This window comes from Piliocolobus tephrosceles, chromosome 11, assembly GCF_002776525.5.
Source record: "Piliocolobus tephrosceles isolate RC106 chromosome 11, ASM277652v3, whole genome shotgun sequence".
Taxonomy (NCBI): Eukaryota; Metazoa; Chordata; class Mammalia; order Primates; family Cercopithecidae; genus Piliocolobus; species Piliocolobus tephrosceles.
The window spans coordinates 68938888-68962106 of NC_045444.1; the positions used below are offsets into that span (position 1 = coordinate 68938888).

Here is a 23219-nt window from a genome sequence, read left to right on the forward strand (position 1 = left end):
CTCAACAATAAAAGGGTCACCTTTTCGCTCACCATTACATCCAGGCATCTAAAAATACTTGCTTAAATAAATGAATGAAAAAGCAGTAGAAAGGAAGCAATTTTACTTCTGAAAAATTATTCTAAAAAAATACACATCAAGTTTACCAATATAGAGATATACATTTATAATAATGAAAAGAAATTGCCTAAATATCTATCCAATCTATCCAAATGAGTATTTTCTTTTTTTTTTTTGAGACAGTCTCATTCTGTCACTCAGGCTGGAGTGCAGTGGTGTGATCTCAGCTCACTGCAACCTCCTCCTTCCGGGTTCAAACAATTCTCCCACCTCAGCCTCCCACGTAGCTGGATGATAGGTGTGCACCATCACACCTGGGTAATTTTTGTATTTTTAGTAGTGTCAGGGTTTTGCCATGTTGGCCAGGCTGGTGTTGAACTCCTGGCCTCAAGTGATCCATCCGCCTTGGCCTTCCAAAGTGCTGAAATTATAGGAGTGTGTCACTACGCCTGGCCATGATATTGCTAAATTAGTTATGGTATCTATAGAGGTATCAAAAAGAATATCAAAGACATTTTTTCTACTATTGAGTGAAATAAGCAGATTACAGGCCAGTATGTACGGTATGATCACATTAATGTAGAGAAAACAACAAAAATAGTATGTTGTTGTATAAGTTTAGAAGAAAATAAAACAAGATATTAAAAATAGTAGCTGTCAATTTACTTTTAACTTTTTCCTCCAAGTTACCTCTGCCACGCCTCCTCCCCCACCTTTGCTGTATGAGAAAAAATTTCTTGTAAGGACAAGAACAACTTCAGGTGACTACAAAGGAATGATTTTTTTCTCAGCCTAGCTGTGGTAAAGAATGCCTTATTTTCATCCTTATGCCCTTTCACATATGATTCCAAAGTGTACATATCCAAATGCCTACTTTACCTCTCAAGATATCATTGCCAACAAAGTTATTATCCCTCTAAGATCCTAGTATTTCAAAACAAACAGCATTAAATCTTAGTTTTGATTGTTTACTGTGTAAATCAGACTATTTCAAGTCTGAACTACGCCATTTTAAAATTTCCCTTTTAAAAAAATCTTTATGGAACAACTACAATTTTCCAACAGATAGTGATAACTACTCCCTACTTTAAATACAAGCTGGACAAATCATACACAAAACAACAGTATAATCTTGTAGTACTTCAATTTCATTCTACTCTCTCTGTTTGAAGAAAAAAAAACATTTTAACTGAGTTCACAGCAGCTTTGTTTTATCTTAACACAAGTTACCAGTGTATACATAAGAAGCTGTGAACAACAGAAGCTGTTTATGATATTCAGATACAAAGCTGTTGAGAAAGTCTCAACAATGCCAATCAAAGAGCAAAACATCTGGTTAGTTTTCAAACTAAGTGAGCTGCTTTGCCCTCCATGCCAACTATTAAGCAATAGGCCCTTGATGTCTTTCCCATTCATTACTGACGAAGGTAGCAGTTCTCAACATTCTCACTAGTCCTGTGATCACTCAATTTTTTTTCCCTTTTCTTTTAAATAACTCTATCTGGTTACAGATAAAATCAGCAAGTTGACAGCACACAAGTTTTCTTTATGTTCTTAATTTTTAAGAAGTACTGTGTAATTTTATTTTCTAATTTTGGTATATTTTTCAATAAAATGTTTTTCAAAACATTTAAACAAATCATGTAATAGCTGACCTGGTATCGAATGCTGTACTTAGACATTCCTAAACCATTATTTTTTATATTTTAAACTAAGTTTAAACAAAAACTTTGTTATTATAGAATGAATATCCAAGGATCTTAAAGAAATCATTCAAAGTGTGATACAGTCTAGTGTTTATTTTATGTTATGGCAGGTACACTTGAATTTCAAAAATTTAAAACATATATAAAAAGTGGTTAGGGACTAACATTTGTATCAACAGTTGATAAATGTCTAAGATTGTTTATTATACAGCAGGGTACAATGGTAGTGCTAATGCCAACAGGGCACCATGGAAGTTAGTCTAAAAATTATCCCTAGGCTTTATACAAGCAACAACATATGCTGCTGTTTTTAGAATTTTGGGAAATGATCTGCTTCTAATACTAAGCAGTTCATTAACATTTTAAAATGTTATACAGTGTTATAGTATTTAGTTTGGCAAATGTTTCAAAATAAAGTAGAAATGTATTCATAACATCACAAAAATGCACATCCAATTTTGTTTTCAATAAGAACCATAGGTACAGATCAGAACTCTTCCCTATATGAAATAATTTACACACAGATGAATGCTATAATATCACTATCTAAAATAATCACTAAATACAATTCTTTTTCAGAAATAAACAAGCAAAGATATTTTTCATTATCAAATATCAAAAACATGTTGATAATGTATGTTGTTCAAATAAATGATACTCTAAAATTATAGGAATAATCTCAGTGAATTCAGTGAATGTGCAGTAAATCAACCAAGTATACTGTAGTACAACCATATTAAGAAACCAATGATCAGAAAATACAACCGTATGAAAGAAATTTATAATCCACAAAACTTTTTCAGGCCTTAAGGTAAAATAGTTCCACAGTCTACAGGTAAAACCAAGGCAACAAAAATGCGTGCTTGTCTTGAATAAGTAGGTATTTTATGCAGAAGATGTAACACTTTGTTTGTAGACAGCATGGTATGCATTTCTCAGCAAGACATAAGGAAAACAAGATTCCAAAAGATCCATTGTAAGGAATGGGGATTCTTGTACAATCTGAAAAATTCAAAAAATGCATCAAAACTCAAGTTATTTATAATGGGAACATTTATTGACAACCAGTAAGGCAGAATTTCTATATTGTTCTTATTAGAAATAGATACATGTTATTTTCCTTTTACTTAATCTAAAATGTAAATGTGCCACAGTGAATCTATATCAAAATGTTTAAAAAGTGCTACTTTTCAATTATAATATTTAATCAACAGGAATATACTGTGCACTTTCATTTTCCTCACTGATATACTAGAAATAAAAGACAATACGAAAATATTTAAAATATGGTCCATACCACCAACTCTACCTGGCAATCCAAGACTAAGCTAGGAAGCAAAACCAAACATAAAACCAACTATAATTAAATGGAAAGCTGTAAATTCTACAGGAATTCAAAGCAGAAGAAAAATTAACGCACGCCAAAGTAATCAGGAAAGACTATCTGGAAAAAGATTTGAGGTGTGGGGTGTGCTGAATCATTAGGATAAATCCGATTTCTGCAGGTAAGGAAAATGACTCTAAGTGGGGAAAGAGTCATGTGGTAGAAACAAGCAAGAGCCGGTTCACAGACACTGCAGAGAGGGAAGTGACTAGGCACAGAAAATTACAAGAAACGGGCAGAACAGAGTCAGAATGTAGAAAACTCAGAAAACTGAAGAGAGCTGACGCCAATACACTAGAAAAATACAAGGCCTAAGTGTTTTCCAACAGATTGAAAAACTGTTCATAAAAGAATACCCATAGTTAATGCTAACCTTTGATTTTGTTATTTTCTGATATTACTGAAATGATAAAATATGAGTGATGTCCGTCTTCTCTGCAAATTTTAGAAAGGTGTGGCTTATGTGAAGTAAACAAAAGGGATCAAAAAAAGTATTAAATGACTAAAATGCCAAGAAAAGACTCTCAGGAATGACTGGAACTCTTTTATTGTTAGTAAAAATTAAAATGAGACTTACCATATCTAGCAGTAAATAAACTGATTCTCTATTTCTTGTTGTAGTTTTATCTGTCTCCTGGCCAATTTTTAGTAGACTGGAGGATGCAAGCTTAAAAGTATACATACACATAAAGTGAGTTAATAAAAGGTTCATCAGTTACTTATTTTAGGTATGCTTCAACTTCCAACACATTTCAATCATTCAGTGCTAAATATAAAATAATGAGCAGTTAAATAACAAATAAAACGAGCTTAGATACCCTACATTCAAGCAGTAATTTAGAGAGTAATTAAGGCACGAAGAGACACTAATGTAATAAATGTAATCAAATATTCTTATTGGTCTTTAAAACTGATTTTTTTCAGAACAAGTCTGCTTTTAAAAATGATTCAAATTATTTTCTCTTATCCCATCATCTATACTGACTATATTTCTTAGTTCCCAAGGAAGAAGACAGTTTCACACTGGATCTGACTTCACAGAAACACTGTTAAGACTAACACATTAAACCCTGAGTGAAGGAATTATCTGCAAATGGAAAGAAACACTTAACAATTTTAATAGTGTTTTCCTTGAAATAGAAGTTATTTTCTCCTCAAGTTAGTACTGTATTTGCATTTTTAATTAAAAAATTATTTTTTTAAAAAAGCTGACAGGATTTACAACTGAAAAAGAAGTAAATGTTCTAGAGTTCAGTATGCCATGGTACATCTTTCCTTTAAATAAAATATGGAAAAGATTATATTAATAAAGAAAGAACTACATTGATACAGAAATTAAAAACCATGTTTCATGAGGCTACATTTAGCACTCCTCTCTTTTGGTAGTGTGTAGTATTTTTAACGATGAATTTATCACCATTAATGGTCTTTCTCCAAAGAAATGGAAATCAGTAAAATACGTCTTTTTAGAGGGAATAGCCTCTCTCTTGGCCTCAATTTTCCTTTGCTTTTTTCTCTTTCACCCCTAGGAAAATTTCTAGGGCAGTCTAAACATCAGCTTAGGGAGAAAAGGTCATATTGCAGAGCTCTAGAGCTGGGAAAGAGACTTCTGAGTCTAAGGGAAATAATGGACTGCTCCACAATTTTAATGCCCCACCTTTACCTATTTCTCCCTCCAAAAAAAGAAAATAAATAAATAAATAAAAATAAAAGGAGACTGAAATTCATATACCTAAGAAAATAATTTGAAAACAATATGCCATTAGAGGACACAAAATAAAATGTAAAACTATGATGAGTTTTGTTATTTGATTATACATACTGCCAGAAATTCTTTAAGACGGTCTTCAATGCTTCCTTTGTGAATTGTAAACAAAGCTGCAGCAATCTGGTTGATGGCTTTGGCCAAGCAATGTATGTTGTTGCAATGCCCTGAGAAAATGCAAATAGGGTTGTGTAGACCCCAAAATAGCAAATAATACATAGGAGGCAAATCTTTAATGACTTCACAATCTACAAAAATAGTGGCATAATTAGGAGGAGAGTTGGGACATGACCGGACTTGCTCTCCTTTGACTTTCATGAACACTGATGTTTTTAAAACTAGTGTAGCAAGAGAGTAACAAACGATCGTGTATACGTTAAACAGGCAAACACTTCTGAAAACATTTAAAAGAAATCACGTATCAGTTTTATAGTACCTCGGAAACAAAAAAGAAGGGCTTAGCTGGTTTACAACATCTTATTGAATCCTTAAAATAATCCTGTGAGTTGGATACTCCCTCATGGACCTCCACGCACATTCAGGCACACATGAGCTTACTTACACACATTTCATATACCAGGAAACTGCAGTTCAGGAAAAGAGAAACAGACTACCCCATGTTCCACTACCAGTAAGTGGCAGAACTTAACTCATATTTTATTATAAAATACCAAAACCCATGATTTTTCCATTGCCAGAACAATTTTAAACCACTATTACCTTCTATAGCGGGGCTATACTGAGACATCACATTACTGGCCAGTGTTGGCAAAGAAACTGCCACAAACACCATGAGAAGGCAGGCAATTTTATACTCCTCTTCTGGACTAATGTTTTCTAAGGAACAAAAATTAAGAATAAAATCAAGGTATTTCTTTACGATTAGTTAAGATTTGATAATCTAAACAGATTTTTATTTTTAAAATGGCTTACTTTTTTTTAGAAATAGTAAAATATTTTACTAGCATTCTATAGAATTGGTCACAATTTTGTTATAAAAAAAAGTAGAAACAATTTATGTTACAATTGACTATTATCAACTACTTAGGCATATTTCAAGGACGTGTGATAAAACAGTAAGGTAATATTTTATTTCTCTTAATTGTAAGATTATAGAACAAAAAATATAGTTAGGATAACTGCAATCCTACAATTTCCTAATTGAAAACTAAAGGGAATTACTACTTTTGAGAAAGTTCTATTTACAATTTAGAAAGCTTATCTCATAAATTATTCTGCAAAATCACCAAAAAATTCTTAATTACTTTTTGAAATAGATATGAATATAATTTGAAATTTACTATTTAAAAGACATAAATGTGGGAAGTGGACTGGGTTTTCAACCTCTCTATTTTAGAAGACAGAAGAAACTAGTCATGAATAAAAATACCTAGTCTTGCCCTGAAGTTTTCAAGACATAACCCTTTTTAAAACATTATTGTGATATGCACTCAAATTGTGGGTTATTTAGGCTCTAATCACCATTAGATATAATTAAGAATTGAATATAAGAAAAAAGTCAAAATATGTTTTAAAGATTTGGTAACTACAAAAAATACAGCTGTAGAAAATCAAGTAAAAATTATAATTATCCATGTGACTAAATGTAACATACTGTATGAATAAGGAAACAAAAAGCATTGTTAAATGCAAAAAAAAACCTGATCAACTCAAACACCAGGTTGCTGCCTCAAGGGGGCAGAAGGGGCATTTTTGTAGTAGAAATAGATGAAATGCTATATTTACTTTGTAGACAAATCAAGAAATATCTATAGGATTCTAAGCACTGCATTTCTAAGGGCTGGTCTTAAAAATTTCTGAATGTTTTATATAACACTGTACAAACTCTTGATGGTGAATAACTCTAGTCCAATAAAAATAGAATACCCTTTTCTAGATCTCAATTTTATGCTATCTACTGGACCATCTCCCATCAGCATACTTCTCCTCCATCTTAAAAAATCCTTCTCTTGACTTTGCTCTTGCCTCCAGCTGCTGAGATTTTATTTCTTTGCTCCCCTTTACAATAGAACTCTTTGAGAGAGTTGTCTTATGGTTATCTTCAAATCCTTTTCTTCCTATTCTCCCTTAAACCCCCTTACTCACTAATCAGCCTTTTGCCCATAAAACCTCACTGACACTGATCTTGTCAGTACCACCAATTAACTCTACATAGCTGATCATTTCCTTTCTATCTTCCTGGAAGCTTCTCTTTCCTGGTTTTCTTCTACTTCATTGGTCCTTTCTTCTCAATTTCTCTACACTTCTTTTTTGGTGGTTTTTCCTTTTCTCCCTGAACTCTTAAATCTTAGCACGGCTCAAGGCTCAGACCTGGATCCTCTTCACTGCTGCATCTATATACACTAAATGGCCCAGTAATCTCATCCAATCTTAAGTTCCAGAAGGCAGGGATGTTTGTGTTTTATGCACTGATATAGTTCAACTACCAGCAATAACAATAGCAAATTTAAAAAGATGAACACAAAGCAGGCATTTGAATATATGGTTAAATATCATACCTATACCTATGCTGCCCTGGTAACTTTAACTAAGAGTATTAAATATTTACTAATGCATTTTACCCGATTTTTGTGAAGAAAGAGCTACGACCAATGCAGGATCAATCTCACAAGGTAATCCAGCAGCTGACGACAATTCATACACATTCATTGCAACCTGATAAAAACATAAGAATTACAGAGCAATAAATAGTCTAACAAATTTCTGAGAAAGATTACAGTCTGCCTAGAAGAACACCAGAGAATTTCAGAAACGTGGCTGAAGCAGAAACTACAGCATAACTAAGTATATTGAACAACTGATTCAATGCAGGCTGAATAGTGTGAGGTGGTGCTGGTTCTAACTTCCTACTGCTAGGCCAAACAAAACTTGTATATTTTCTGTGGCACATTCCAACAGGATCATTCTAAAGTTATCATTTTTCTTGGAAGCATGAATATAAAATATCAAGTCAGAAAAGATCAATAAATGAACAAAGTGAATCAGTATTACTAGACCTATGTTTACACAGTAGTTTAATGAAAAATTATAGTGGTTCAATGTCCAATCATATCATATCTATAAATATGGCAAATTACTTACAATAGGTTTTTAAAGGAGTATTCATTTAAAATCTGATAAAGGAGTTTCTAATAACGAAAGCAATTTTTCTGTATCACATATAGATTTCAAATATTCAAGATATTCTGACTGCTTAATAACCTCAGAAGAAAACTGTCTAACTGGTGTTACCTGATATTGTGACAAAAAAACCTCAGTATAAAATATGAAGTAAAACAGTATAGCTTAGAAAAACTGGGAACATGGCAGGGATTAAGTTCTAGATTAAAATGTTTGTAATCTATTACTTCACACACAAAAATTAACTCAAAATGAATCATAAACCTAAATGTAAGAGCTAAAACTGTAAAATGCTTAGAAGAAAACATAGGCACAAATCATCATGACATTGCATTAGGCAATGGTTTCTTAGATTGACACCAAAAACACAAGCAAAACCCCCCCCCCAAAATCGATAAAATGAACTTCATTGAAACTAAAAGACATCATCAACCTATAGAATTAGAGAAAAGATTTGCAAATTATGAATCTGTTAATGGACTTGTATCCAAAGTATATGAAGAACTCACAAATAGAAAAAGACAACCCAATTTAAAATGTCAAAGTTAGTTATTTCTCCAAAGAAGATATAGAAATAACCAGTAAACATACGAAAACATGTTCAACATAATTTGCCATCAGGAAAATGCAAATCAAAACAATGAGATGCCACTTCACACTCACTAGATGGCTATGATTAAGAACACAGACAATTACAAGTATTTGTGAAGATGCAGAAAAAGTGAAACCCTCATACAATGCTGGTAGGAATGCAAAATGGCACACCCAATTTAAAAACAGTTTAGCAGTTCCTCAAAAGGCTACAGTTTTCATATGACCGAGCAATTCTCTCCTGGTATATACTCAAGAGAAATAATACACGTTCACATAAAAACTTGTACACGGATGTTCACAGTAGCAGTGTTTTTAACAACTAAGAAGTGAAAACAACCCAGATGTCCATCAATTGATGTGAATAAACAAAATGTTGTATATCCATACAATGAAACATTATTCAACAATCATTTAAAAAAAGTACCAATATATGCTGTAATATGTATGAATCCTGAAAATATGCTAAGTGAAAGAAGCCAGTATCAGAAGACTACACATGACGATTTATGTAAGTGTCCAAAGTATTCTAATTTAAACAGAAAGTAGATTAGTCATTGCCTAGGGCTGGGGATGGGCGACAAGAAGTGGAATGGGGAATGGGGAGTGCTAATGGGTACAAGGCTTATTTTTGGGGGATGATGAAAATGTTCTAAAGTTGACTGTGGTGATGGCTGAACAACTCTGGCACTACACTAAAAAAACATTTTTTTTTTTTTTAAACAGTTAAGTTCTACTGAAAGTTTGCTGGAAACTAAACATGATTATGTCAGGTGAAAATTGAATGGTTGCTCAGAATATATATAGAATTCTCATAATTCTGCACATCAGTGTCTTCTCAAGAACTGATTAGTTTTTGTCTCGTATTTTTTCTGTAGTGTTTCCACTTAGGAAATCATTTTGAGCTATTTGCACATAGTTTTCAATCATAGAATCACTAGACAATCACTGATCTCAAATGTTTATTCTGTACAAAATACTGTAAGAGAAACAACAGCAACAAGAGCAAACAAAAAAACAAAGTCTGGATCTTCAAGATATATATGATTTGGTATAAATATAAGTAGAAAAATATAATTATAATACAAGGCAGATTATGTTCAACTCCACAGGAGATAAACAAGTTCTCTGATAACACTAAGAAAAAGGAAGTTCTTTATCAGTGGAGAATCTAGGAATGTTTCTTAGAAAATGGCAATTGAATGAAGCCTTAAAATACAGGCAGGATTTCAAAAGGCAGAAAGAGAAAAGGGTGGTATTTTCAAGTAGAATAAATTACTTGATAATAATTACTTGATAACAAATTCAACAGAAAGATCTAGTTAGCTCAAAGAATACCATATAAAAAGAGGGGCAGAATAAGAAAGAGAAGAGAGTGGGAGAAGGAAGAAAGAAGTGGTAGAAGCCAAGCCTCAAAAAGTTTGAGTGGCACCAATTTTTTTTTTTTTTTGAGACGGAGTTTTGCTCCTGTTGCCCAGGCTGGAGTGCAATGGCAAAATCTCAGCTCACCACAACCTCCGCCTCCCTGGTTCAAGAGATTCTCCTGCCTCAGCCTCCCGAGTAGCTGGGATTACAGGCATGCACCGCCACACTCAGCTAATTTTGTATTTTTAATAGAGATGGAGTTTCTCCATGTCAATCGGGCTGGTCTCTTACTCCTAACCTCAGGTGACAGAATCCACCTCGGCCTCCCAGGGTGCTGGGATTACAGGCTTGAGCCACTGTGCCCGGCCTGAGTGACACCAATTTTAGAAGAGTCTTGGTGTCATACAGAGGAGTTTAGACATTATTTTTTTTTCAATCAGTGCTTTTCAAGATATGTGAAACAGAAACAACCTAAGAAATGTGTCAGTTTAGAAAACACAAATGTGAATCCTGATATATCACTTACTAGATGTATAACCACTGGACAATCATTGCTAGGTTTAGATCAATAGTTGGATTTCATGGCTCAACAGATTTTCAAAACAAAAACGGTAAGCTCACAGAAGGCTGCCAACCTGCTGTTTTATATATATTACATATAATCGAATACTAAAAATCTTTTTAAAATTACAGCCTACAATTACATCCTTTTACAGGAAATGACTTAACATCAATTTTAAACAATGAATTTTATTGTATTTAAAACAACTATTATTTCATTGCCTCATCTTTTTTTTTTTTTTTTTTTGAGACAGAGTCTCACTCTGCTGCCCAGGCTGGAGTGCAGTGGCATGATCTCGGCTCACTGCAAGCTCTGCCTCCCAGGTTCACGCCATTCTCCTGCCTCAGCCTCCTGAGTAGCTGGGACTACAGGCGCCCGCCACTGTGCCCGGTTAGTTTTTTGTGTGTGTATTTTTAGTAAAGACAGGGTTTCACCATGCTAGCCAGGACGGTCTCGAACTCCTGACCTCGTGATCCGCCCGCCTTGGCCTCCCAAAGTGCTGGGATTACAGGTGTGAGCCACCGTGCCCGGCTGCCTCATCTTTCTTTTCTTTATCCCCATGTATAAACAGCTATCCATTTTAGAAAAAAAAAAAATCTATTTTTAGTCAATTTTGCATTGCTATAGGTGATCAAAGAAGACTGAATTTCAAAATGCCTAGGTAGTATTTTGGTGCTGAGCTCTCAAAGATTCAATTACAAAGGTAAGCATGTTAACTACACTACAAAGGCAAGCATGTTAACTAACCACTCTAAAATAGAAACTTTATAGTAGTTTAGGATTTATTACATTTTATTGCATATGTAATTTAAATATTTCGCTTTAGAGACTGTAAACCCCAACTATAAATTATATTATTACCTTCATATCAGTTTCCCTTGGAATGTGATCCTTAAAATCTTCAATTGAACTTACAAGAAAAGGAATGTGGTAGGACAAGACCTAGGCAGGAAAACAAATAAGAATACAGAATTATTTTTCAATGGCAAACCCTAAACTTACAAAATATTACCAATTGATTAATTTTAGTTTCATAAAAATTATTTTACTTTATCTACTTTCAGTGATTTTTCAAAAATTCGAAGACACATGAAAATGAAATGCATTCAAAATTATTCAATATTAAAGTACAGTCAAAATCGAAAATACCGATAATGAAGAGCACTGAAAAAGCAGTGCAATAACCATGCAAGTGATACTCTCCAAGCAACAGTACCACAACAAAAAACGAGCTTAAATAACTAATGTTATGTATGTTATTTTCTGTAACTACTAAAACTGGAATTTTAATTATATCATTGCCAAGTATGAATCTGAAAAGTAAGTTTAAACTTCTGAGAAATTAAAAGGGATTGTTTGGATACAGAGTATATACTTGTAATGGTTTCTTACATCTCTAAGTGCTTCTTGTGCCAATGATCGGAAGGATAAAATTACACCAATTATTGTCATCCTCTTCAAGACACTGTCAACAGCTAAATTCAAAGAAACAGAAGGAGAATAAAAAAGTGCAAACTGGACTCTTTCTTAACCTTGGAAAAAAATGTAAATTTATTAAAGTAATAAAATTCCCATGATAGCAGGCACAATTAACAGTAATTTGATTATAATAATGATTAAACAGAGAAAGATATTGATAGCTGATATTTAATCTGGTTAAACTTTTAAGTAACTATAGTTCACATCAAATGGAGTATATTGTATTCTTTTAAATGGGTTAGATGGTTCACAAGTAGCTAACTATATAACCCTATTTCAGAAAAGGGAGGGGCAGGAAGAAGGGAAGACAGACTAGATGAGAAAGAAACTGATCAGAGTGAACAGGAGTTAAATCCTCAAGCAGCCCAGAAACTCAGCAGTGCTAAATTCTTAAATTGTTAAGGTCTTGAGTTAAGAAACAAAAAATGCCTGTTGAGAACACAAGCAGTTTTGGCAGGACCAGTTTGCTGAAGCCTATGAACAGATTTGATCACTTACATATTGGTAAGAGAGCATTATTCTAAAAATTAATAATACATTTTCAAGGCTGAGCACGGTGGTTCACATTTGTAATCCTAGCATTTTAGGAGGCTGAGCCGGGAAGACTGCTTGAGCCCAGGAGTTCACGAGCAGCCTGGGCAACATAGCAAGACCCTGTCTCAACAAAAAATTAAAAAAATCAGTCAGGTGTAGTGGCATGAGCCTGTGGTCCTAGTACTCGGGAGGCTAAGATGGGAGGATCCTTTGAGTTCAGGAATTAGAGGTTGCAGTGAACTATGATCATGCCACTGCACATTGGCCTGGGTAAAGGAGCAAGACCCCATCTCTAAAAAAAACAAAACTCTGTTAAAATAGGATTGGAAGGGTCAGTATGATGGTTCAATACCTTCACATTTTATAAAGCCAAAACAAACATTTATTGCACACCATATACAAAGCCTTATACTATGTAGCAAAAGAAGAAATATAAACAGAATAATGATCTAGACCTCAAATAGCAAACAATCTAAATGGGCTGTCATGAAAACTAAGAAATATAATTCCATTTATGTAAACTAAAAAAGATATATATACAGACCTATATTTGTACATACATAACACATTTCTGGAAAGAGATGTATACTACAGTTAACTGTTAGTTACTAGTTGAGGAATAGGAATAGAGAGAAGTGTTTTATTTTTGACTTTCTACCTTCTGTGTAGCTTATTTAAACTTTGACCATAGCATCTTTTATTAAACCATACAAATAGGCCTAATACAAGCCAAATGTGAATTAAAATAGTCATGTTAACAAAATTATATAAGGCACAAATTTATTAAAAATTCCATGGGAGCAGGAACTACTCTTCATCTTTTCATCTACCTGTAGCACTCAGCATAGTGTTTGATACCCAGATGACCAGTAGATATTCAATTAGATGGTAATTCAAGATGAGACTCTGTTGGGTGGCTGAGGCTGGCGGATCACTTGAGGTCAGGAGTTCAAGACCAGCCTGGCCAACATGTGAAACCCCGACTCTACTAAACATACAAAAATTAGCCAGGCATGGTGATATGTGCTTGTGGTCCTGGCTACTCGGGAGACTGAGGCAGAAGAATACTTGAACTCGGGAGGCGGAGGTTGCAGCGAGCCAAGACTGTCCCACTGTACTCCAGCCTGGGCGACAGAGTGAGATGCCACCTCAAAAATAAAGAAGAAAAAAAAAAAAGAGAGAGACTAGGAAATTGCTACTACCCAGAGAAAGAAATGATGGTGAAAGAAAAGATTTCTCTGAGAAATGTTATCCAAGTTGGGCATAAAAGGGGATTAAGAAGAAAAAAGCCTTCCAATTCAGAAAATAAAGCAGTAACAAATTCAGAAAAAGGAATGATAGAGAACAAAATGAATAATCAGAGAAGATTCAGTGTGATACAGTCATATATCTTCCAAAGTACGTTACCCAGAATTTAATCAACTTCTCAAAGACTATACCCTACAACCTCATCTTGAAAGTGTACAATAATGACACATTAAAAGTTCTAAGATACTTCACAGTAAGAAACACTGCTTAACGTATTGTTTAATGGATTATTTGCCAAACCATTTGGCCACTGGCACTTCCCTTCACCCCACATAATGTCCACTAACTTCCCAAGGAACTAACTCTAGAACAGAGGCTATGTGGGTCTTGGACCAGGCAAACAAATAGGTAGCAGGGTACAGGAAGAGAGGCAATGCTGGTCAATTATTTCATTAATCCAAATAATAGCTTTCGAACGTCATGCTAAGGAGTTTATACTGTATCCTTCAAGCAATGAGTGTCTTGTTCAGGGTTTTCAAAATATAAAGAGTTATATGAAAAGAATTCTGTTTAGAAATGCCTCTTCCCATTTTAAAAATAATAACACAAATTTTTTAAAAAATCTAATGTAGCATAGGGCCAAACAATGTATACCTTTGGACCAAATGTGACACACCAATTTGTAAACTCTCATCTATAAGACACAGCTACAGCACATGGAATATGAGGAGTGAAAGAATCAGAGAGGATGTCCAAGTTTTCCAGTGTGACTCACTAGGTGGATGGTGAGAGAGGTAACAAAATAGTCAATAAAGAAAACAACAGATTTTTTCTCCCCACCTACTTATGCCTGCCATGGAAGAGATACTTCCCATTCCAGGGATGTTGTGGAAAACCTGTGGGTCATATAGCTGAAAATATTTAACACAATGTTTCTAAACTTTAGTATGATTCCAAATGACCCAGAGGACTTGTTAAAACACAGACTGCTGGGCCTCAGGCCCAGAGTTCTGAGTCAGCAGGTCTGAAGTAGGGTTCAATAATTTACATACTTAACAAATTCCCAGGTGGTGCTGTTGCTTGTCCCTGGGTTATACTTTGAGAAGCCCTGGTCAAACTAGTACTTGGTTTATTAAACATCTGGAGATCAACAGAAGACAGTTAAAGCTGAAGATAAATATTGGATAAGGGAAGAGAAAATTTTGGATAAAATTTTTCCAATAAGATTGCAGAGTAAAAATGAAAGAGTAAGATATCACAAACTGACACTACATAAAAGATGAACCTGCAAAAATGACGAAGAGTAGAGGTAAAAGTATTGGCAAATAAAGGAAATAAAGCTTTAATTAAAAGGAGAATAAAACAGATAAACACTACAAAGAAATAAACAGATTGAGAGTTGAGGAAAAAGCACCAAATCTTGAAAATGAGTAGTCAGTAACAAACTTTCAGAAAGGCTTCAGGAAAGCGGATATATTGCAGCATACCAAGAGTGGACAGGTGGGACGATCAAACAGTGCATACAAACTAGTCAAAAAGTTTCTAAGTAAGACAGGTGGTAAGATGAAAAAGAGGCCAGTTTAACAACAGACTTAAAAAGTGTTATTTCATAAGCAGTACTTGGCTTTCAGGGTGCAGAAGACTGTCTAGGGATCAGGAAAACTGCTTTGTGGGAATGAATGTAGCAAAAACTCAAGGGTATGACAGCATAAGGGAGAATGCATTAACCAAATTTCATAGTCCAGAATGGACAAAATATATAAAGCTAGGAATAGGTGATCAGGAAAGCAGAGAGGCATAAAAGTTTCAATGAGGTAGAACAAGGAGTTCAATAGGTGCAAAGGAATAGGACAGCTAGAAGGCATGGCTACGATCTGAGAGTTGAATTTCAAAGTTCAAGATTTTTACTGGTAGAACAATTTCAGGAAATAATAACATCCAAAGTACTGCTGAAGTAAAGATCTTCAGAGGCAACTTTTGGGGTCTGTAGATGATGGCAGAAAGGCATAAGTGAATAGAATGAGTTTTCAAAGAAAAAATTGTCGTAGGAAAACTAGAAATATTTTTAGTCTGGAATCAGGGAGTCAGTAAAGTGATGAACCTAGTCCCAAGAAACAGAATGTCAGAGAATTTAAAAATATGAAACAGAGACATAAGATTTGCTCAAGTCACCCAGGAAGTCTTAAAACTGACAATAAGGCCAGGCACGGTGGCTCACACCTGTAATCCCAGCACTCTAGGAGGTCAAGGTGAGTGGATCACTTGAGGTCAGCAGTTCGAGACCAGCATGGACAACATGGTGAAACCCCATCTTAGTAAAAATACAAAAATTAGCCAGGTGTGGTGGTGCACGCCTGTAGTCCTAGCTACTTGGGAGGCTGATGCAGGAGAATTGGCTGAACCAGGAGGTGGAGGTTGCAGTGAGCTGAGATTTTGTCATTACACTCCAGCCTGGGCGCCAGAGGAAGGCTCTGTCTCAAAAAATTAAAAAATAAAACTAGATAAAATAGAATAAAAATAAAATAAATTCTAGATTGCCTCCCAATTCAGACCAGCTTTTAATAAATCACAATGCTTTATCTTTTTAAAAATAACGTGCTTGTTGACTGTGAAAAACTCCTTCAAAAACACATTGACCTCTGGATATGGACATGGGGAGAAGGAAGCACAAAAGAATAAACAAAAAGAGAATGTTTTAGAAAACAGTTCAACTGGTGAAAAAATAGTTCTCTCTACTCTCCTAAATGAGTCACTCTCAAGTAAATCTTTTCCTTTTCCAAATTATAGAAAAGATTTAATAAATTATATTTAAAGACAAATTTGTTATACATGGTTCATTAATATTCAACAATTTAGATTTTGGTTTTGGCCAATTCCAAAATGGTCAATGAGTTAGTGGTCATCAGTCACCATTAACTATTATATGCAAAATTGAAGTAAGCAGAATCCTGACAAAAGACTATGAATTTTATTTTGAAAACTTGCAAATTCTGTTTAGAATTTTAACAAATTCCATTGTTTCAATTCCACAAATGAGAGTTAAATAAAGTATTGAACACTGCAGTGAATTATTTGCTTCTCACTAGATGGTACAGTCAAAAGATTGTTAGTAGGAAAGTAAATAGGGTTAAGGTCAATGGGGTGGTCAAATGAGTATTTAAAAATGGGAGAAAACAGAAGAAAACAAAAATAATAAGAATAAAGGAGTAGAAAATATAAGTAGCTAGTAAACCAATGTACAATAACAAAAGAAAGATCAGGAGAGATTTAAAAAGTAATTTCCTACTTATTCATACTCCTTCTCCCTATAATGCTACCAAGTCTATTTTTTTTGTTTTTAAAGTATCATATAATAAAAATGACCTTTTCTTTTCCTTTTGGTGTACAGCTCCAATTTTTTTTCCCTTTGAAATAGAGTTTTGTTCTTGTCGCCCAGGCTGTAGTGCAATGGTGCTATCTCAGCTAACTGTAACCACCGTCTCCCGGGTTCGAGTGATTATCCTACCTCAGCCTCCCAAGTAGCTGGGATTACAAGCATGTGCCACCACGCCTGGCTAATTTTTGTATTTTTAGTAGAGACAGGGTTTCAACACGTTGGCCAGGCTGGTCTGGAACTCCTGATCTCAAGCGATCTGCCTGCCTTGGCTCCCAATACGCTGGGATTACAGGCCTGGGCCAGGGCACCTAGCCCCAAATGTTAACATGTATAGATTTGTGTTACCACTATGTAACACAGTAATATGTGTTGTATGATACACATGATAGATTTGTATCAGCACTATGGTGAACAGTTTCATCACCCTAAAAATCTCCCTCACTGCTTTCCCTTTATAGTCCTGGCAACCACGGATCTGTCCTATAAGGTAATCTTTAATTCTTATTCAATAAGAATTAAATAAGTTTTACAGGATAAAACAGCCTAATAAAGTGATTCTCTAAAGCATTTAAGAGAAAAATGTCAAATGTGAAGTATGTTAAATACATGCATGGCTTTACTTTTCTTTTGGATTATTTTTATTTAGGAACATAAACTTGTTCTCTGGCTTTCTCAAATACAAAGAATATTTTATTTGGGATTTCTTTTTTTTTAGTGTTGAGAAGGCTTTTAAATTAATCAAGAAGTATGACTTTAAAATAATTTTTCATTATAACTTTGACAGTTCAAGTAAAAAAAGCAAAAGAAAATAACATTAAATCGAGTATATCTAAAACAGTTATCTGGCTGAACACACTTTAATACTTAAGATTCACTGTTATTTCACAATATACCTCCCACAAAGAATCAATGTCAAGAAGACATCACATTTTTTTTTTTAAGTTGTAGGTTCAGGTTTTCATCAATGGAATATTAGCTAAGAACAAAAAGAAACAAATTACTGATCACTTAACAACATGGATGAATGAATCACAAAAACATTATGCTAAGTGAAAGAAGCCAGACACAAATTTAATCTATACTGACAGAAATAAGATCAGTGGTTGTCTGGCCTGGGGCCAGAGACTGGGGTAGGAGACCAACTACAAAGCGATAGCAAACAATTTTTCAAAGTGATGGAACTGTTCCATACCTAGACTGTAGCAATGGTTATATGAATGTATCCATTTGTCAAAACCCATAATATCCTTGGCTTAAATGGTACATTTTATTGTATGTAACTTATATGTATAGTTGATTTTTAGAAAACAGGCTCAGAAGCTAATCCTTTTAGTCTAAATTAATGTAGATTTATTGTATTAAATTTAATGGGCTCAAAACTAAATTGATACTGGTAATATTCAAGAAATAGCAACACATAGTATACTAAGAGTATGGTTAAGAAAAATTACGAAACAGATAAGCCACACACACACTTATATGATCCTTTGCAAAAATGTTCTAGTTCTCTTCATAAGCTAAAGAGTACTTTTCATAATTTATTACTTGTATTTATGTTACAAATGTTGAGCCAAAGCTAAATACTGAGTATCAACATCTTCTTATGTTTATAAAAAGTATCATGAGTTACCCACATGATAATCTTTTAAAGAGTGCAGCCATCTGGTCTGGTTTGTCAAAGCTGGTCCTCATTTGTGTTAACACATCAACATTCTCCACCACAAGTTTCTAAAAAAAAGAAAGATCCTAGGTCAGGCACAGACCTCTTCGTGTTAATGAGATAAGAGCATGCTTGGAAATTACAATCTGGCAAGTAGGAAACATGATTCATGAAATCCAGATGCCCTATGCTATATATTTTTGTTGTTGTTTCAATAAAAGAATCTGAAAATTATTTACATAAGCTTAGTGTTTCCCTGCAGTTTACAAATTCAAGAAAGAAGGAGTTCAGGAAAAGCAACAAAGATAAACGGTAGGATCAAGAATCACCTTATATTTAGACATTGAACAGTATCAATAATAAAAAGTAGACACTAAAATGGACGTAGCAACAAATTCCAACTGAAACAAAAGAACTTGCTAAAGTTAAACCTGGCCAAAGGCAGGCTACAGTATGCCTGTAGACAATGAGTTTATTACTGGATACATACAATCAGAGGGAGAATAACTTGTTAGGGTATGGTACCACTTGATGGGGATTATATAATAGCAATGTTTCCCAACAAAAATTATAAAATGGAAGTATAAACTATCTACTTCTCTTTCACAGACCCCTGAGAAAAGGGAAGAGAAAAGAAGGAAGAGATAAATAAGGGAAGGGTGTGAAGGATAACTATTCAAGAAAAGTGTAATTCATTGAAGAATGCTCGCCTTAAAAGAAACATTAAAAAAGTAATTTAGTTTAAAAATTATAACACAAATGGAGAATTAATTTCATTCTGTCAGAGATAAGCCTTGACAACGATAAACAGAGTATCTAAAACAATGAAAGGAGAAGTGAGAGAGACATTCTGCTCTTTGTTGCACTGTTACCTATGCGGTCTGCTTTCACCACTAAGTTCACCACTATCACACTTCCCAGTTCTTTCACAGTGTAAGTGAAGTTTATAATTTAATTTCTGATCTCTATATCTCTGCAAAGTTCTTATAAATCAGAATTTTCTTTACTTTTGTTCTCTATAATGGTTCTCAGCCCTTGTACACATCAAAATCACCTGTGGTGCTCCTTCCAATACACATATCCAGGCTTCATTTCTGGTTATTTCAATTCAGCAGACCTGGTTGGGAAGGTACAGCAAGCATATAAAATGCCATGGTGGTTTTTTACAAATGAAAGGTTGGTAACATCTGATTTAAGGGAAAAAAACTATGCAGAAAATCCATAAAAATAATTTTTTCAAAAACACTAGTATAAGTTTTGTTTAGGTTGCTTGATGTTATTACTTCAGATTATTTATTATGCTGCTAAAAAGAAGTTAAGCTCTAGTCACATTTATTTGCTGAATTTAACTTCTATGGTCTCTGATTAGACTGCCTGCTCACTCTGGGCCAAAACAAAACTCTCCCAACCTAAAACTGGATTCAATACACACTCAAACTCTATGCCCAAGCCTGACAGTGACCATGCACTTTAAACATAGCATCACGTATTGCTGAATCAAAACCACCGAATTTAAAATGCACCTTATTCTATGTGTCACTAAAAGGAAAAAAAAAACAAAAACAAAAACTACTAACACTATAAGATACATACAATTTCAGAAATACTAATATACGTTTAATAATAAGAGCAACTATAACTATTTGTTAATTTATAATCATATTTACTATAATCCAATTAAGGGAGGTAATATTCCAAGTTTACAGCTGAGGAAACCAAAAATTTCTGACTTAGAAGGTCTGAGACAGAGAACAAAAACCTGCATTTTTAACCAGCTCCAAAGTAATGCTGCTTCTGCTGGTCTGAGAAGTAAAATTTGTGAACTATTACCCTAAATTATTTGCTGGCTTTCTATTCTTTGCTCTCTATAAAGTTATTGATTAATCTCACTGATGAATAAACTGAAAGCTGGCAGTAATGATAGGAATTACCAATGCAATGGTTTAGAATAAGTTTAGACAAAGCGAGTGAAATAAATCCAGATTAAAAAAAAATGTTTGATTTAATTTACTTGGTATTGTGTTAAAAAGAAAGTGTTAAAATTCTTGGTAAAATTCATATTTAAATTTCCTACTTCATTTGAAAAAATGTCTTTTAGGATCCCATGAAAAACTAGAAGAACTGATCTGTAAAATGAAAACAATTCTTTTGGCAGACTGGAAGGAGAAATGGACTCAGTGGGCACAACCTCAAATAAAACACCCAAGAGTTTTAGTAGAAAAAAAGATGGTTGCTTTCTTCTCCTGAAAGGAAACAACATGTTTCACCATGAGTACACATACATAGTGTTATGTCTGACACACAATTTATTCATAACCATCAAATATAAAAAAGCTCTACTTCTTTAATTAGCATACAAATTTACTCTATAAAACAAAAAGGTCCTCAGCTAAAACAGGAACTAAAATAATTAAGGTCACCTTTAAGATAAAAAGAAAAAGATATAATCAAATGATATTTAGTTTCTATCAGTTTAGATTAAATCTTTTAAAAATGGAAATAAAAGCAAAGAAGTGGCCAGGCATGGTGACTCACACCTGTAATCCCAGCACTTTGGGAGGCCAAGGTGGGAGGATCACCTGAAGCCAAGAGTTTGAGACCAGCCCGGGCAAAACAGCAATATTTAGTCTCTACAAAAAACTTTAAAAGGCTGCGCGCAGTGGCTCATACCAGTAATCCCCATGCTTTGGGAGGCCGAGGTGGGCGGATCACCTGAGGTCAGGAGTTCGATATTAGCCTGTCCAACATAGCGAAACACCATCTCTACCAAAAATACAAAAAGTACCAGGGCATGGTGGCAGGTGCCTGTAATTCCAGCTACTTGGGAGGCTAAGGCAGGAGAATCGCCTGAACCTGGGAGGCAGAGGTGGCAGTGAGGTGAGATTGTGCCATTGCACTCCAGCCTGGGCGACAAGAGTGAGACTCTGTCTCAAAAAAAAAAAAAAAAAAGCTTAAAAAAAATTAGGCACAGTGTTACATGCCTATATTTCTCAGCTACTCAGGAACGTATGCCCAGAAGTTCGAGGCTGCAGTGAGCTATGAACGTGCAACTGCACTCCAGCCCAGGTGACAGGGAGAACCTGCCTCTTAAAAAAGAGAAAAAAAAAAAAAAAACAGCCAAGAAATTACAGAATGACGTTTAAAATATTGCAATTCCCCCCAAAACATTGTATATACTAACTCTGCTATTAGAGATATCACAAAGTTCTGCTGAGGAGAGTGTGAGCTACAATCTTTTCAGAGGGATATCTGGTAATATCAAAAAATATAATGTTCGTACTCTTTGATCCACTTTTAGAAACGTTTCCTATCAAAATGCTCAAACATGCTGGTGAGGTTGCAGAGAAAAAGAAATGCTTATGCACTGCTGATGGGAATGTAAATTAGTCTAGCCACTGTGAAAAGCAGTTTGCAGATTTCTCAAAGAACTTAAAACAGAATTACTACTCAACCCAGCAATCCCATTACTGGGTATATACCCAAAGGAATATAAATCGTTCTAACATAAAGACCCATGCATGTGTATGTTCACTGCAGCACTATTCACAACAACAACAAAAAAGACAAGGAATCAACCCAAATGCCCATCGACAAGAGACTCAATAAAGAAAATGTAGTGTGTGTGTGCGTGCGCGCACGTGTGTGTGTGTGTGTGTGTGTGTGTATATATATATATATATATATATATGTCATGAACTACTACACAGTCATAAAAAAGAACAAGATCATGTCCTTTGCAGCAACATGGATAGAGCTGAAGGTCATTATCCTAAGGGAATAAACACAGGAAGAGAAAAACCAAACACCTCACATTTTCACTTAAAAGTGGGAGCTAAACATCAAGTACACATGGATGGCACAGTGGCTCACGCCTGTAATCCCAGCACTTTGGGAGGCCGAGGTGGGTGGATCACAAGGTCAAGAGATTGAGACCATCCTGGCTAACACAGTGAAACCCCATCTCTACTAAAAAATACAAAAAATTAGCCAGTCATGGTGGTGGGTACCTGTAGTCTCAGCTACTCAGGAGGCTGAGGCAGGAGAATGGCATGAACCCAGGAGGCAGAGCTTGCAGAGAGCCGAGATCGCGCCACTGCAATCCAAGCCTGGGTGACAGAGCAAGATTCTGTCTCAAAAAAAAAAAAAGGTGACAAAATAATCTGTATGCCAAACCTGTGACATGTCATTAGCCCATGTAACAAACCTGCATATGCACCTGCTGAACGTAAAATAGAAGTTGGAAAGAAAAAAAAAAAAAAACGCTCAAACAAGTAGGTAAACTATGTAGAAGTGCTGATTAAATGTAGAGAATTTTAAATGTCTAAAACTGCTCCTTTCAGAAATCCAC

General features: G+C 34.7%; 1 protein-coding gene across 1 annotated transcript in view; it reads right to left on the reverse strand.

The window, feature by feature from the left end:
- Positions 1-1839: 1839 nt before the first annotated feature.
- Positions 1840-23219, reverse strand: part of NCKAP1 (NCK associated protein 1) — a 112177-nt gene continuing 90797 nt past the window's right edge. The window contains exons 24-31 of the mRNA XM_023212384.3: positions 18846-18939; positions 11967-12049; positions 11436-11516; positions 7498-7591; positions 5636-5752; positions 4973-5082; positions 3728-3817; positions 1840-2768 (exon numbers count right to left, since the gene is read on the reverse strand). Of these exons, the coding sequence (XP_023068152.1) occupies positions 2652-2768; positions 3728-3817; positions 4973-5082; positions 5636-5752; positions 7498-7591; positions 11436-11516; positions 11967-12049; positions 18846-18939 (786 nt within the window). The 3' untranslated portion in view covers positions 1840-2651. The remainder of the gene's footprint in view (positions 2769-3727; positions 3818-4972; positions 5083-5635; positions 5753-7497; positions 7592-11435; positions 11517-11966; positions 12050-18845; positions 18940-23219) is intronic.